Source organism: Trichomycterus rosablanca, chromosome 4, assembly GCF_030014385.1.
Source record: "Trichomycterus rosablanca isolate fTriRos1 chromosome 4, fTriRos1.hap1, whole genome shotgun sequence".
Taxonomy (NCBI): domain Eukaryota; kingdom Metazoa; phylum Chordata; class Actinopteri; order Siluriformes; family Trichomycteridae; genus Trichomycterus; species Trichomycterus rosablanca.
The window spans coordinates 53,302,792-53,318,169 of record NC_085991.1 but is presented as its reverse complement, the minus strand read 5'-3'; the positions used below and the strand labels follow the sequence as shown (position 1 = coordinate 53,318,169).

Sequence of the window (15,378 nt, the reverse complement as noted above, 5' to 3'; positions counted from 1 at the left end):
ACAGCAGTGCTGCTGGAGTTTTTAAACACCTCACTGTTGCTGCTGGACTGAGAATAGTCCACCAACCAAAAATATCCAGCCAACAGCGCCCCGTGGGCAGCGTCTTGTGACCACTGATGAAGGTCTAGAAGATGACAGACTCAAACAGCAGCAATACATTTACATTTTCAGCATTTAGCAGACACTTTTATCCAAAGCGACTTATACAATGAGCAATTGAGGGTTAAGGGCCTTGCTCAGGGACCCAACAGTGGCAACTTGGTGGTGGCAGGGCTTGAACCGGCAACCTTTCTTTACTAGTCCAGTACCTTAACCACTGAGCTATCACTGGCGATTGATGATCAATCGTCTCTGACTGGGTAGGAGTGTCTAATAGAGTAGACAGTGAGTGGACACAGTATTTAAAAACTCCAGCAGCACTGCTGCGTCTGATTCACTCATACCAGCACAACACACACTAACACACCACCACCATGTCAGTGTCACTGCAGTTCTGAGAATGATCCACCACCTAAATAATACCTGCTCTGTGGTGGTCCAGTGGGGGTCCAGTGGGGATCCTGACCAGTGAATGCATTTCCGGCATTTAGCTGATGCTTTTATCCAACGTGACTTACATTTGTGACAGTATACAACCTAAGCAATTGAGGGTCAAGGGCCTTGCTCAAGGGCCCAACAGTAGCAACCAGGCAGAGGTGTGGCTTGAACCGGCAAACTTCTGATTACTAGTCCAGTACCTTAACCACTGAACTACAATTACCCAGAGAGAGCTTCTGTAAGCAAAGTGAAAACCAAACACTTACATTGATGAAATGACAGATTGTACATCAGGATGTGTGGATGTGCTCTGTGATATGATGTCTCTGGTTTCTCTAACTTTTACTGTATACATAACAGGTATGAATGCATTTATTATAGAGCACAGATAACAACAGGTAACAAGAACATACAGGAAAAATAAAGAATAAAATATATTGGATAAAAAACTGATTTAAACTATTATTTACATTTCACTTGGTGGTAGAAACACACAGAGCCAGTGAAAATGAAACTCTAATGTAATCAATCAGACTGAACTGTTCTAAACTGAGCTTCTGTATTACAAGAGCTTATAAACCACTGATTATAAACATCCAGATATCATTTTATCATCAACTTTACTGCGTCACATTTGTTATAAGATGTTTTATTTACATGATTTACAAGCCTTGTTGTTGAGCTCACACTGCTGTGTCTCAAATTATGACCACTTCCCTTTCCAAACGCACTATATAGAAAGTAATTCACAGTGGCTCTAGTGCACCAGATGTTAAATCATGTGAGATATGAGACACGACCACATAATATTTCTTTATGCTGGGAAATAAAATGAAGACAAACATGCTGCTTGTTTACTGTCCTGCTGTCTCGGTTAGTTTATTTAGTAACTGAATTGTTTGTAATTCTAGCTGTACAATCATCTGTATCAGTATTAACACTTAATAAACATTTCATTCTTCCATCTTCTGAGACGCATCCTGTGGAACTTCCCCAACATTTCCTTATAGCACAGTTCCACTTTACCTCCCTGTTTGCCCCTTGTATTGCCCCTTTATTATTTACCTGCTTATTTAGTTGACTGAAGGCTGTAGAAGCTTCAAACTGGAGATTTTGAGCTGCTGAAACAAAGTCACTTCTGATTAGGAAACACGTGTCCACTTTACTTTCGTTTCTGCTGAGTGACGTCATGAAAACACGCCCCTCAGTTTGTACAGCAGTTACACAGTTTAACCACCAGATAGCAGAAATTTACCCACTTTTACCTGCAGTAAATGGAAGCAGTTTGTATAATCTGAGTTTAGTGTTTATTATCACTATGATGAGATTTAGCAGCTACATTTACTGCAGAACAGCCTGAACTCAGAAACACTGTTGATTTCAGGTCTCACCACAGCACAACTCTACATCCACCGGCTAAACTAAATACTGCTGACGCCAAAGTGTAGTCATGATTTCTGCTTACACCGATCAGTCATAACATTAAAACCACCTCATTTATTTTATCAGCTCCACTTACCATATAGAAGCACTTTGTAGTTCTACAATTACTGACTGATATTTTCAGTTGGTGGACTATTCTCAGTCCAGCAGTGACAGTGAGGTGTTTAAAAACTCCAGCAGCGCTGCTGTGTCTGATCCACTCATACCGGCACAACACACACTAACACACCACCACCATGTCAGTCTCACTGCCCGGGAGAGTTCTGACCATTGAAGAACAGCATGAAAGGGGGTAACAATGCATGCAGAGAAACAGATGGACTACAGTCAGTAATTGTAGAACTACAAAGTGCTTCTATATGGTAAGTTGAGCTGATAAAATGGACAGTGAGTGTAGAAAAAAGGAGGTGGTTTTAATGTTCCAGCGTTCTAAGCAAACTGGAATCAGAGATATTTAAAGTGGTCCACTTTTTAAACGTGGTTTTATTTGTTAAAGGGAGAGCTAAGGGTAATCGTATAATACTTAAATATTAAATAAACAAAATAAATTGTATTTATTGTAATAAATCACACATACTGATTCCATCATTTATTGGGTCATTTTGTGGGACCAAGCAAAGCTTATTTACATTTTTAGCATTTAGCAGACACTTTCATCCTAAGCAATTTACAGTTGTGACAGTATACAATCTAAGCAATTGAGGATTAAGGGCCTTGCCTAAGGGCCCAACAGTTGCAACCTGGCAGTGGTGTGGCTTGAACCGGCAACCTTCTAATTACTAGTCCAGTACCTTAACCACTAGGCTACAACTGCCTACAACTGCCTACTGCTTATAGTATCAAAACCTTCATTATTTACATGGTAAAATTAAAACGTTTTATATTCTGTGAAATTACGACAGTAAAATCAGCCACAGACATATACAATGTGTCAGTCATACAGAAAAAAACATAGCAGGATATATCGTAAAACCGTCAGAAACGTAAAAAAATATATAATTTTTTAAAGTGGCCTCAGGCTCAATCACGATCCGCGACTTGATGGATGAACGATCTGTAGGAATATCGATTTCGTGCGAGTCTAGATAGGTCCGCCAGGGTCTTCTCTGCCATTACTGTGATTGTGTCGAGCTATCGAGTTGCTGGTCTTCCTCTTCGCCTTGTTCCTTCTATTCTTCCGACCATGACATCCTTCTCAGGTGATCACTCTCTCTGTAGGATGTGTCCAAAGTAGGCAAGTCGTAGCTTAGTGGTCCTTGATTCGAGTGACATGTCTGGCTTGATTTGTTCCAAATTTGATTTGTTTGTTCTTCTGACCGTCCAAGGTATTGATAACATCCTTCTCCAGCACCACATTTCGAAGGCGTTGATTCTTCTTCTGTCTTGTTTCTTTATCGTTTCTTTAGGTTTTACATCTGTACGTTACCATTCGATTTGAAGACCTTGTCCAGTGACTTTATTGTTGATTTCCCCTCATACCTATTCTCCACCTGATTTCCGGTGTCGTTTCAGCATCTTGAGTGATCAACGCTCCGAGTAGGTTGAAGTCCTTTACAACTTCCAGTTCGTAGCCATCCATCTCCAATGTGACCCGGTCGTATCTGGCAGTAGTCAATATCTTTGTCTTCTTTGTGTTGTTGAGTAACAGCCCCATGGTCGAGCTTTCCAGCTTGATGCTCTGTAATAAGTCCTTCATTCCATCTGCACTTGATGTTATCAGTGTTGTATCATCTGCGTATCTAAAATTGTTGATGATTCGTGCAGCAATTTTAATTCCTTCTTCTTTTTCGGCTAGTCCAGCCTTCCTGAAAATGGCTTCTGCGTACAAATTGAAGAGAAATGGTGACAGGATGCATCCTTGTCTGACGCCCCGCTCTACTTTGAACCGTGCCGTGTCGCCGTGTTCTGTTCGGAGTGACTGTTGCTTCTTGGTCGATGTAAAGGTTCCTAATGAGGCTGATCAGATGGCTCGGCACACCCATATCCTTCATGGTATATCATGATATATCCAGTTTCTGGTGATCAACACAGTCTAAAAGAAATACCGTGATACAAATTTCTGGTCATACCGCCCAGCCCTGTATTCAGGTGATTCTGTAGAGCAGTGAGGACCCTCCAAGCGGACAAAAGCCAAACCAGTGTGAAGTTAGTTGATCAGGGACGGCTCATTCATTAGGGCGATCGGGCGACGCACCACCAAAGGGCGAATGGGAAGAAATTTTTTCTATCATATTCAACCAGTGTGAAACTAGCTGTGACTGTTCTGGAGTCTTGCCTCGGAATATCATAGTCCAATCAGCATCGAGTTGTGTTCCGTACAGTACTGCCCCTTTTGGGGCAACTGCAGTCTGACTGAAAATCGCCCCGGATTGCTCTCATAGACTCTCATGTTAAAGCTTTTTTTTCGTACTGCAGGTGCTGTAATGCATTTTGAATGACTTCCGGGGGGCACGCACTTACGTGCCTGCGTCACACGTAATCGTTCCTTATTTGGAAACTAAACGTCGTGTTCCGTATTTTTATCAATGGGAGAGAAATGCCGCAGATTAGACTGAGACAGGGCGATATGTATGAAACAGAAGGAAACTGCTGCTACCGTGGGGGTTAGAAAGCATTTGGTTATTATTGTAAGTAGTGTTCACTTTTAGTCTTAGTAACGCCGTGTGTAGGGTGAAAGTAAAGTAACACAAGCAGGACCGGCACTTTTCTCACTGCCCCCCCTAAGCAACGCAGTCCAGAACCGGGGCTGCATGTCAGTGTGAAGATGGATCATGTAAAAATGTTGTTTGCACTATTGAGAAAAAATGTTACATGATGTTCTTTATGTTGTTTTGTCTAAAATATGGTTCTGATTTATTATTATAAAGAATGAAAATAATAAATGTTAAACAGCCTAAATAAAACATTTTGATAATGTTCCCATGACGGTGTAAGACCCGTTATATTTTTTATAGGTGCAACCCTAACCGCCTATCCCCCCCCCCCCCCCCCCCACTCCCGCTCAGGTAAACACCTGCCATCCCACCGTCCTCCCTATGCCTTCCGTCCACCCTATGCCTTCCGTCAACCCGCCAGCTGAAAGTTGACAACCCTAACTGGAGCAGCTAGCGATCTCGTCAACATGACTACCATCACCTCAGAATCTGCTGCACCTAAAATAAAATGCTGATGACTGAATTAAATTGTTAGTGTGAAGGCTTTACTTCAGTTTATGATTAATGGTAAAGCTGCTCTCTAGGGTGGCACGGTGGCTTAGTGGGTAGCACTGTCGCCTCACAACAAGAAGGTCCTGGGTTCGATCCCCAGGTGGGGCGGTCCGGGTCCTTTCTGTGTGGAGTTTGCATGTTCTCCCTGTGTCTGCGTGGGTTTCCTCCGGGTGCTCCGGTTTCCTCCCACAGTCCAAAAACATGCCACCAGGCTAATTGGAAACACTGAATTGTCCTGAATAGATACCTAGCCGCTAGATGCACAAACCAGTGCATTGTAGTGCCGGTCCCAAGCCCGGGTAAAATAGGGAGGGTCGTGTCAGGAAGGGCACCCGGCGTAAAAATTGTGCCAAATCGATGCGCGGATCACGATCCGCCCGAAGAGCCGACCCCGCAACCGAACGGGATAAAGGCAGAGGAAAAGAAGAAAAAGAAGGTAAAGCTGCTCTCTCCCTCTCTCTCTCTCTCCATGTTCAAAGTTATTTGTGAGGGCAAACTGTAGTAGTTGATGCTGGTCACTACAGAACGTCAACACAGATCGGTCAGCAGATGGCAGCCCTGGAACGCCACCGTTACGCGCGTCTCTCTCTCTCTCTCTCTCTCTCTCTCTCTCTCTCTCTCTCTCTCTCTCTCTCTCTCTCTCTCTCGGTCCTCGAGCTTACGGTAGACGAGCCACCGACGTGTTCCGCGCGCACAGCCTCTCCGTTCTCCGTTGTTCTACAAACCGAGGCACGAACCGGCGCGCGTGTCATGGCGCACATCGCGGCCGCCCTGCTGTGGATGTGGGTGCACGGATCTGTGCTCTGCAGCGCCGGTGCTGATGATGTTTCCGTCCTGAACCGGAGGAGCGCGCACCACGGTCTCGGTCTCGCTCTCGGCGGGACTCAGCAGCACATGAGCGGAGCTACTGTACCGGATTCTCCGCGGAGGTCGGTGAGGTCGGCGGGAGCGGACAGGGTGTCCGTACTGAGCAGCTCGTTCGTGCTGAAGGGGGACGCTGCGCACAACCAGGCGATGGTGCACTGGACCGGAGAGAACAGCAGCGTGAGTCGCGAACACACACACACCGTGCAAACACACACACACACACACACACACACACACACACACACACCATGCAAACACAGCGGTACTTCCACCGGTCACACTGTGCAAACAAACTGCTACTTACAAGAGTCGCACAATGTAACCACAACGGCGCTTCCATCTGCCACACCATGCACACACACACACACACACACACACACACACACACACACACACACACACACACACACACACACACACACACACACAGGTACCTTCACCTGTCACACACACAATGCAAACACACCGGTACTTCCACTGATCACACCATGAAAATCCACCATGCAAACACACAGGCACTTCCACCACTCACACCAATGCAAACACACCACAAAAACACACAGGTACTTTCACCTGCCACAGGATGCAAACACACCAGTATTTTTACCACTCACACAAAGCAACCACACCGGCACCTCCACCTGTGACACCATGCAAACACATGGGTACTTTAACCAATCTGCCACACCATGCAAACACAACAGTATTTTTACCACTCACACCATGCAAACCCACCACGAGAACACACAGGTACCTTCACCTGTCGCACCATACAAACACACCGGTACTTCCACTGATCACACCATGAAAATCCACCATGCAAACACACAGGTACATTCACCTGTCACACAATGCATCTACACCGACACTTCCACCCGGCACAGCATGCAAACACACCGGTACTTTGCCAATTCATCTGTCACATCATGCACACACTGGGGCTTCCACCTGTCACCTCATTAAAACACTTTACTTTCACCTGACATGTAAACACAGCAGTGCGTTTAACGTGCACACCATGCACATCACGCATTCACACTACTGGTACCTTCACCTGTCACACAGTGGAACCACACTGGCACTTTTACCAGCCATGCCAACGCATCGGTACTTTTATTATCACACCTCTCACACCGTACAGTGTTTGTTTGCTGGTTAAATCAGCACGGTGACCTACTGTTGTTACCCACAGCGCGCTAGACTAGAGATTGTGCATTGTGCTCTGTTGTTGAAAGTGTATATATGTGTATAAATGCGCAGTCAGTTTTATTTGTGGCTAATATTCGGTTAACTCGTTTTAAAAGTGCTTATATTCAGTCTAACCTGCGTTTACTTTATAACTTGTTTAGTATGTGAGGTAAATTGACTGAGAATCACCTGGTTTCTGTTAGCATGTGGCTAATATAGACTTTTTAAAGATGGCTCTTGAGTTTATTGGTTTGTTTCAGACTGTAGAGGATGATGGGGTCGCTTGAGACAGGATATTGATTGATAAACTGTTCTTTTAAAGGCCATTTGGAAAATCTGTCTTCTTCTTCTTCCTTGGCCTTTGTCCCGTTCGGTTGCGGGGTCGGCTCTCGGCGGATCATGATCCGCTTTGATTTGGCACTATTTTTACGCCGGATGCCTTTCCTTATATAACCCTCCTTATTTTATCCGGGCTTGGGACTGGCACTGTGATGCACTGATTTGTGCATCTAGCGGCTAGGTGTCTATAGGACAGTTCAGTATTTCCAGTTAGTTAGTTCCAGTTGGACTGTGGAAGGAAACTCCGCACAGAACCCAGGACCTTCTTGCTGTGAGGCGACAGTGCTACCCACTAAGCCACTGTGCTGCCCATTTGGAAAAAAAATAAAGTTATAGACCTGTCACATTCCTTTAATGTAAGGATGCCTGATTATGAGCTTATTGTTCATCCCATTCCAAAAACATGGGTATTATTATTATGCCACCCCTTTCACAGCCTGCACTGTTTTGAAGTGGTTTTCCCACAGGATTTCGGAGTGTGTCTGTAGGAATTGGGTTCTTTTATGCAAAGTTCACACCACACGACTTTCAAGTTGTTCCGATCTCTGTACAGTTCACACTACACAACTTGATCTCTTGTAATCGGGAGTCTTTCAAGTTGTTGTGGTTTTCACACTACAGGACTGATCGGTGATAGGGCGTCACACACTACACCATCTATCACTGGGAGGAATCTCAGACGAGTCTGTCTGGTCTCCCAAACTACGTTTAGTCACGAAAACACATGCACAAAAATCAGCATCTCTGCCGTGTTAGCGGACGGCCGGTTCCTCTTCTCATCATATAATAATAAACTCGCTGTATTCGGCTGAGTGATTATTTTTTAGGTGCCGTATCAGATTGGTAGTAATTGTAGATCGTTTGGTTAAATGATATCTGGTTTGTTTCTTATGAGCCACCGTACTTGTATGCGTGTTGTAACTGTAACAAACTTTTCTGTGGTTGTATCGTGACGATGGTTTGATGGACGTTTCTACGCGAAGTGAGTGTGTTTTGACCCTTTGGGGCTTCCATAGTGCATGGAATAGCGTGCTTGGCTAACGCGATGACTCTAGCTGTCTGCTATTCGGTACCGTAACAGAAGAAGTTAATAAAGTGATAAATGCTCCCGACAAGTAGTGAATATTGTTACGGTGAGTGAGTGGGAGTGGTGGATCCAGGCGCAGAGTCCTGTGTGTGTGAGCGTGCACTTATTTACTGTAAGCACACACACGTTTGTCAATTAACAAATGTGTGTAAAATTATATATACAGTACAGGCCAAAAGTTTGGACACACCTTCTCATTCCTGTGGTTTTTCTTATTTATTTTTTTTAATTTTCTACATTGTAGATTAATACTAAAGACGTCCAAACTATGAAGGAACACATATGGAATTATGTAGTAAACAAAAAAGTGTTAAACAAACCAGAATATGTTTTATATTTTAGATTCTTCAAAGTAGCATCTTTTGCTTTAATGACAGATTTGCACACTCTATGAAATTTTCTCAACCAGCTTTATTAGGTCTCCACCTGGAACGGTTTTCAATGAATGTTTGCGCCTTGTCTAGAGTGAATTTTTGGAATTTGTTGCTTTTTTAATGTGTTTGAGACCATCAGTTGGGTTGTGCAGAGGTAGAGTTGGTAAAATATAAAACATATTCTGGTTTGTTTAACACTTTTTGGTTCACTAAATAATTCTTTATAGTTTGGATGTCTTCAGTATTAATCTACAATGTAGAAAATAAAAATAATCAAGAAAAATCATTGAAGAGAAGGTGTGTCCAAACTTTTGACTGGTGTGTCCAAACTTTTGGCCTGTACTGTATATATGTATATTTATATATACACACACATATACGTATATATATATATACTTGTTTCACTTTCCAATTTAAAGTATTTCCACACAGCGAACATGCTGACACAAAACGAAGGATTTGGATTAGGATCGGCATTAGTAAAGCCAATACCGATCATTTAAGAAATGCCTTGCTCGGCCTCGATTCCGATCTTTGAGATCGGACTGGGACATCTCTAGTAAATGTACTGTATTGTATCTAAATTTGTTTGCACCGTTACTGTCAGGGGAAAAAGTTTTTGGAGATACGTGTTTTTCATCGGACAGAGACGATATATGAAGTCAAGCGCCTCTGCTGGACAATTTTGGAACTTGCTGGCTGAGGAAACAAGAATATGGATCGACCTTTTTTAACATGAAAATAATGAGGTGTAAATATGGGTCCACTCTTACTGATGAGCACTTGGAAGCTGCTTGAGAATCGGCATCAGCAGCTCCTGTCCAGACAACAGATGAAGCCACCCTAAAAAAACAAAACAAAAACAGATCGCGATGACCTCTAGACTGAAATAGTAGCTCTCAAGCCACGGAGGTGTGGGCACCCCTGCTGTAGAAGATGACGTTAGCTTGCCTGCTAAATGGGACGCGTTATCTTAGCAGCACAGATAGCGCCCTGCCTCGCCTCCCTCCTCCAGAGTGAAACGGTTTACAACAACAGAGTCCAGTTCAATATCTCCAAACATTGTGTAACAGATTATTGGCACATGTGTAGTGGCAGCCTGGTGCCCACGCCCCTCATTCACGATGTCCCGATCAGAACAAAGACGTGCTTCATGCAGAAAGACGTCTGCGCCTCCGGACACCACGGCATTCTTCGTTAATTAGCCAGTTTATGCAAAGTTAATTGAATCTTCTGCTTCCTGTCTGGCGTGTCTTTGAAAATTTCTCTGGCGTGTTCACAGGAAGTGGACATAATAGCTGCTGTTTCTTCACTTTAATTGCAGTGAGACTTGTTAGACTTGTGTGAAGGCCAGAAACCGGCTGTGTGGGTGAATCTTTGTGCTTTTGCTCGCCCTGTTTTGTCCGTCCAGACGCTTTTCTCGCTCCTTCTTTTTATTCCGGGCTAAAAGAGAGTCCAGAATGCTCCGAAGGTGCAGCCACAATCAGTGTTTTGTTCAGTCGAAACTCAGAAAGCCTCTGGGAAGATCACTGTGTGTGTGTGTGTGTGTGTGTGTGTGTGTGTGTGTGTGTGCAAATGGCCTTGGTGTGGGAATACTGTGATGGAAGAAGGAAGGCGTGATGATAGAAATGCTGAAGAACAGAATGAAGTGGAAGAAAAACATTCACTGCTGACAGAAAACAGTTTTGCTGCTTGTTGAAGTGCTTTACAGCTCACTGGCATCAATCCATGATGTTTTCTTACCGTTCATATAAAGCCAGGTTTGTATTGCGATCATTATATGAGCTTATTTAAAAATATCTTGTCCAGTTTTGTGACATATCGTGAATATATGATGAGATTCTTTAACCACAGACCTGCGAATACACTGACATGTCACGTCACCAATTAACACCTTCAGATTCAAATAAGCAGTGGCGACATTGTGACATTTTGCGCCAACGCTTCGAACGCTGGCGACTTTTTTATCGGCTGTCTTTGGTCACCGCAGCACATCAACCGTCGGTGAGCAGTAGGACTGCCGCGATTGGTCGACCTAGTCTAAAAATGCGTCGACGTCAATATTTCAAATCGATGCATCATTTTTAAAACTATGCTTATAAATGATCCTTTTTAATTTCTACAAAGTTCATATGATTCCCTCAGCACTACCTGCCGTGTGCAGGACCTCAGTCGTATCTGGTCCAGTCACTGGTTGGCGGCATTAAGCACCGTCTTAAAAAATGCCGTCTGCAGCAGTCAGAGGCCGATTGTAGAGCTTTCAAAGAAAAGATCAAAGTTTTCCACGACCCAAATCATCCAAAGTTGATTTGATTTTGATTTGATTTACTTTATTGTCCCACTAGGGGAAATTTTACTTGGGCCACCCCAAGCTACATATCGTTTATACAAACATACAATGACACACGATGCAATACAAACATTGAAAGTAGTAAAAGTACATTAAAATACCTCCCCTACTCTGCTCACCTGTTAGAATTAAGAATAGTAATGGAAATTGGCACAAAAGAGTTTTTAAACCTATTAGAACTACACAATGGCATTCTGAATCTTCTTCCTGAAGGGAGAAGATGGTATTCTGAGAACATAACATGGTCAGGGTCAGAAGTCATATTCCTTGCCAGCCTCAGCACGGACCGCTCATAGACTGCACCCAGTGAGGAGTACTGATTGCCCCCAATGATTTTCCAGGCATTTTTGACAACACTAGCTAACTTATTCGTTAGTTGGGTTGAAAGGCCACCAAACCAGACAGGAATACCATAACTTGCAATGCTCTCTAATATGGTCTTATAAAACAAAATCATAATCCTTTGGTCCACTCCAAAGCTACGAAGTCTCCTCAGAAAGTAGTTGCAGTCTAGCACAGAGATACTCTACATGGGTTAACCATCCAAGTGAACTGTCAATATAAACCCCCAGATACTTGTAAGAAGACACCTGAGATATGGAATTGTTATAAATAACCACTGGACTGTGGTCACCAATTTTTTTGTGATCAAAGACAATCTCTTGTGTCTTCTTAATATTCAATTTGAGGAAATTAATGTCACACCATTCCACAAATCTCTGTACCTCAGCAAAGTAGTCATTAACACTGTCATTCAAGTTTGGTGATACTTAAAACTGGCACACAACTAAAAGCTGGTTTGTTTACTGTGCGGAGCTTTGATGGTACCACAGCAGTACCAGCGCCATGCTGCACGTCTATATTGTTTCATTAAGCTTCTTAATCACGGAGATCTTGGAATACCGTATTCCTTAGCGTGTTCAGTTAGACCGCCGCGCACTTTGCTGCGTTGGGCTCGCGATTTTTGCGGTTGCCGCGGCGCTCAAAGTGCAAAAAGCTTCTCGTGTGAATGCGCCGTAACACTCACCACTGTGCTTACATGGCTTACAATGTAAAGTAAGTGTTGAGTGAACGTGGAGAGTAGAATCTGGGCTCATTCTGTCGTTACTGTACGTTGGACTTAATGAGACGTGGCTACATCTAACTATTTTATTTCTGCTATAAGTTCAAGCACTTTGCTTTGTGTACGGACGCCATAAACACGTGCTGCGCTCTGTTTAATATGGACATAAACCCGGTTTACAATTAGTTCTGTGTTGGATTATTATGCCGTACAGTTTGTTGTTGAAATAAAAGAAGCTTAAATGAGATTCTGAATTAATTATTGTTTAGATTAATCGACTAATCAATAAATTAGTCTATAGATTAATCAGTAGAAAAATGGTCATTAGTGGCAGCCCTAGTGAGCAGGTCATGTTGTGTGTTCCACAACCACCAGACCATACACACCACCGGAGAAAGTCTTTCAACATGAGCCATTTAGTCTACAACAGCATACTCAGGTTAATTGTCTCACTAACAAGACTGTAGGAATTTGTGTCTATTTAAAAGAGCATTTGTAAGACCAGGCACTGCTTGTAGGCACTTTATAGTCCCATACATTTCATAAATGTTCAGTGGGGTTGAGGTCAGGGCTCTGTGGTGGAGACAGCAAGCGTTAGGATTTTGAGTTACCCAGAGTTCACAGCGAATGCCTCACGTAAGCATTGCAGCATTGTGTTGCCTTAAAACCAAACAAGGCTTGGACGGCTGTGATTCAGAACCTGTACAACTCAAAACCTGGTGTGAATTGATGGGACAGTGAACAAACTGTGAACAAATGTTTAATTTAAATCTCCATCTTGGTGTGAAATGAGGACTGTTCCCCACAAAGACAGATTATACTTTGAAATAAAGTTTGGATGGCGCTCAGATGGCACAGTAGTAAACTGCCAGCCCACTACTGCAGGGATCCTGGGTTTGAAGCCTCAGTGGTGATCTCAGTCTGTCGGTCGGGTATCTACTGTACATACAGACATGATGGGCAATTTCTGGAGGGTAGGCTGAAGTCCTGTGATAAATAAGCGTGCTGTCCGGGTGTTACTGTGTGTTACTGTGTTGTGCCTGGTGATTCCGGGGAAACGGACCAACCACGACCCTGACGAGGGTGAATTGGGGGTAAAACATGACTTTGGGAATGTCCAGCTCACTGCATATTAATGCTTTCACGAATCAGTCTGTTGTATCTCAAATCTCATTTATTGAACATCATGTGCACTAGAGAGTCTGTCTATTTTATTCTATGTAGTGCACTTTGAAAGGTAGCAGACACAATTTGAGACAGCAACGTTCCCGCTGGACTGTTTTATCCCCTCATAAAATCTTCCCAAAATTAGCAGCAAGGTTTTAATCATGTAAAAATGTTAAAAACTGTAACATTAAATGTTTTTGTGCACTAGAAGCTTCCCCACATGGTACTCCAGATGACCTTGGGATAATTGTTGCATCCACTACAGTAATAAGTACATTACTGTGTGTTTTCTATCTGTAATTTACATAATCTATTTTACAGAGTGTTAAAAAAGTGCATCTGTTTTTTTTTTTTTTTTATTACAAACCTGGAGTAGTGGAGTCCTTTTTACCCTGAGTTATTATAGTTATCTTAAGGTTATTATTGTTGATTGCTTATTTCTTCCACACCCGCCCCTAACAAAATAATGTGTGTATGATCCGCCCTGCACTGTAACATTTATAACATAAACTAATGGCCGCTATATGATAGGAGGTAAATGATAGCAGATTGTTTCACTTGACATCGTCTATAATGACATCGTCTCAGTGGTTATGACTTTAACTGGTAATCAGTTGCCACTAGTTTCCACTGTTGGGCCCCTGAGCATTGCAATGCTGCTAATGTAATATAAATGTTGTACATTTCCTTATGAAGGTATGTACAGTAGATGCAGCACGGCTTCAGTAGTGTTTAGCCGTAGTTATCTTGGATGTTACATGGTATTTTTTTTTACATGCCCACAACACAGTGGTACAAAATCCCCACAGATGTCGTACCTCAGCATGGAGTGGATTGAACAGAAGTGGAATCGAGTGAGTCTGAGTGCTTACAGATGATGCACTAGAGAGAGAAAGTCGACTAATCCTGACTCATCTGAGCTCTTATGATCTGAATTATTGGAATAAATTATATTTAATACACACTTCAACATTCTAGAGAGGTTTTATCCACCCACCTGTTCTTCCACCTTTCTATCCATCCACTAATTCATTTATCCATCAACTCATCCATCCATCTATTCATCCATCCACCCATCCATCTATTTGTTCATCCATCAACTCATCCATCCATCTGTTCATCCATCCACTCACATCCATTTATCCATCAACTCATCCATCCATCTACTTATTATTACATCCATCAACTCATCCATCCATCTGTTCATCCATCCATTCATCCTTCTACTCATCCATCCACTCATCCATCCACAAATCCATCCATCTGTTCATCCATCCACAAATCCATCCATCTGTTCATCCATATGTTCATCCATCCACCCATTGATTTATTCATCCATTTGTTCATCCATCCATCCACCCTTCTACTCATCCATCCATCTGTTCATCCATCCACTCACATCCATTTATCCATACGCATCCTACTATCTATAAATCCATTCATTCCTCCATCCATCCATCCATCCGTCCATCCTTCTACTTATTACTACGTACATCCATCCATTCATCTACTTATTATTACATCCATCCATCCATCTACTTATTATTCAAACATCCATCCATCCATCCATTTATCCATCCATCTACTTATTATTCAAACATCCATCCATCCCTCCATCCATCCATCCATCTACTTATTATTCAAACATCCATCCATCCCTCCATCCATCTACTTATTATTACGTACATCCATCCATCCATTTATATGCATCCTACTATCTATAAATTCATTCATACTTATCCATCCATCCATATTTA

At 42.8% G+C, this 15,378-nt stretch overlaps 1 protein-coding gene across 1 annotated transcript in view; it reads left to right on the top strand.

Moving 5' to 3' along the window:
* Positions 1 to 5,936: 5,936 nt before the first annotated feature.
* Positions 5,937 to 15,378, top strand: part of sorcs2 (sortilin-related VPS10 domain containing receptor 2) — a 194,707-nt gene continuing 185,265 nt past the window's right edge. The window contains exon 1 of the mRNA XM_062994515.1: positions 5,937 to 6,230. Coding sequence (XP_062850585.1) covers positions 5,937 to 6,230 — 294 coding nt within the window. The remainder of the gene's footprint in view (positions 6,231 to 15,378) is intronic.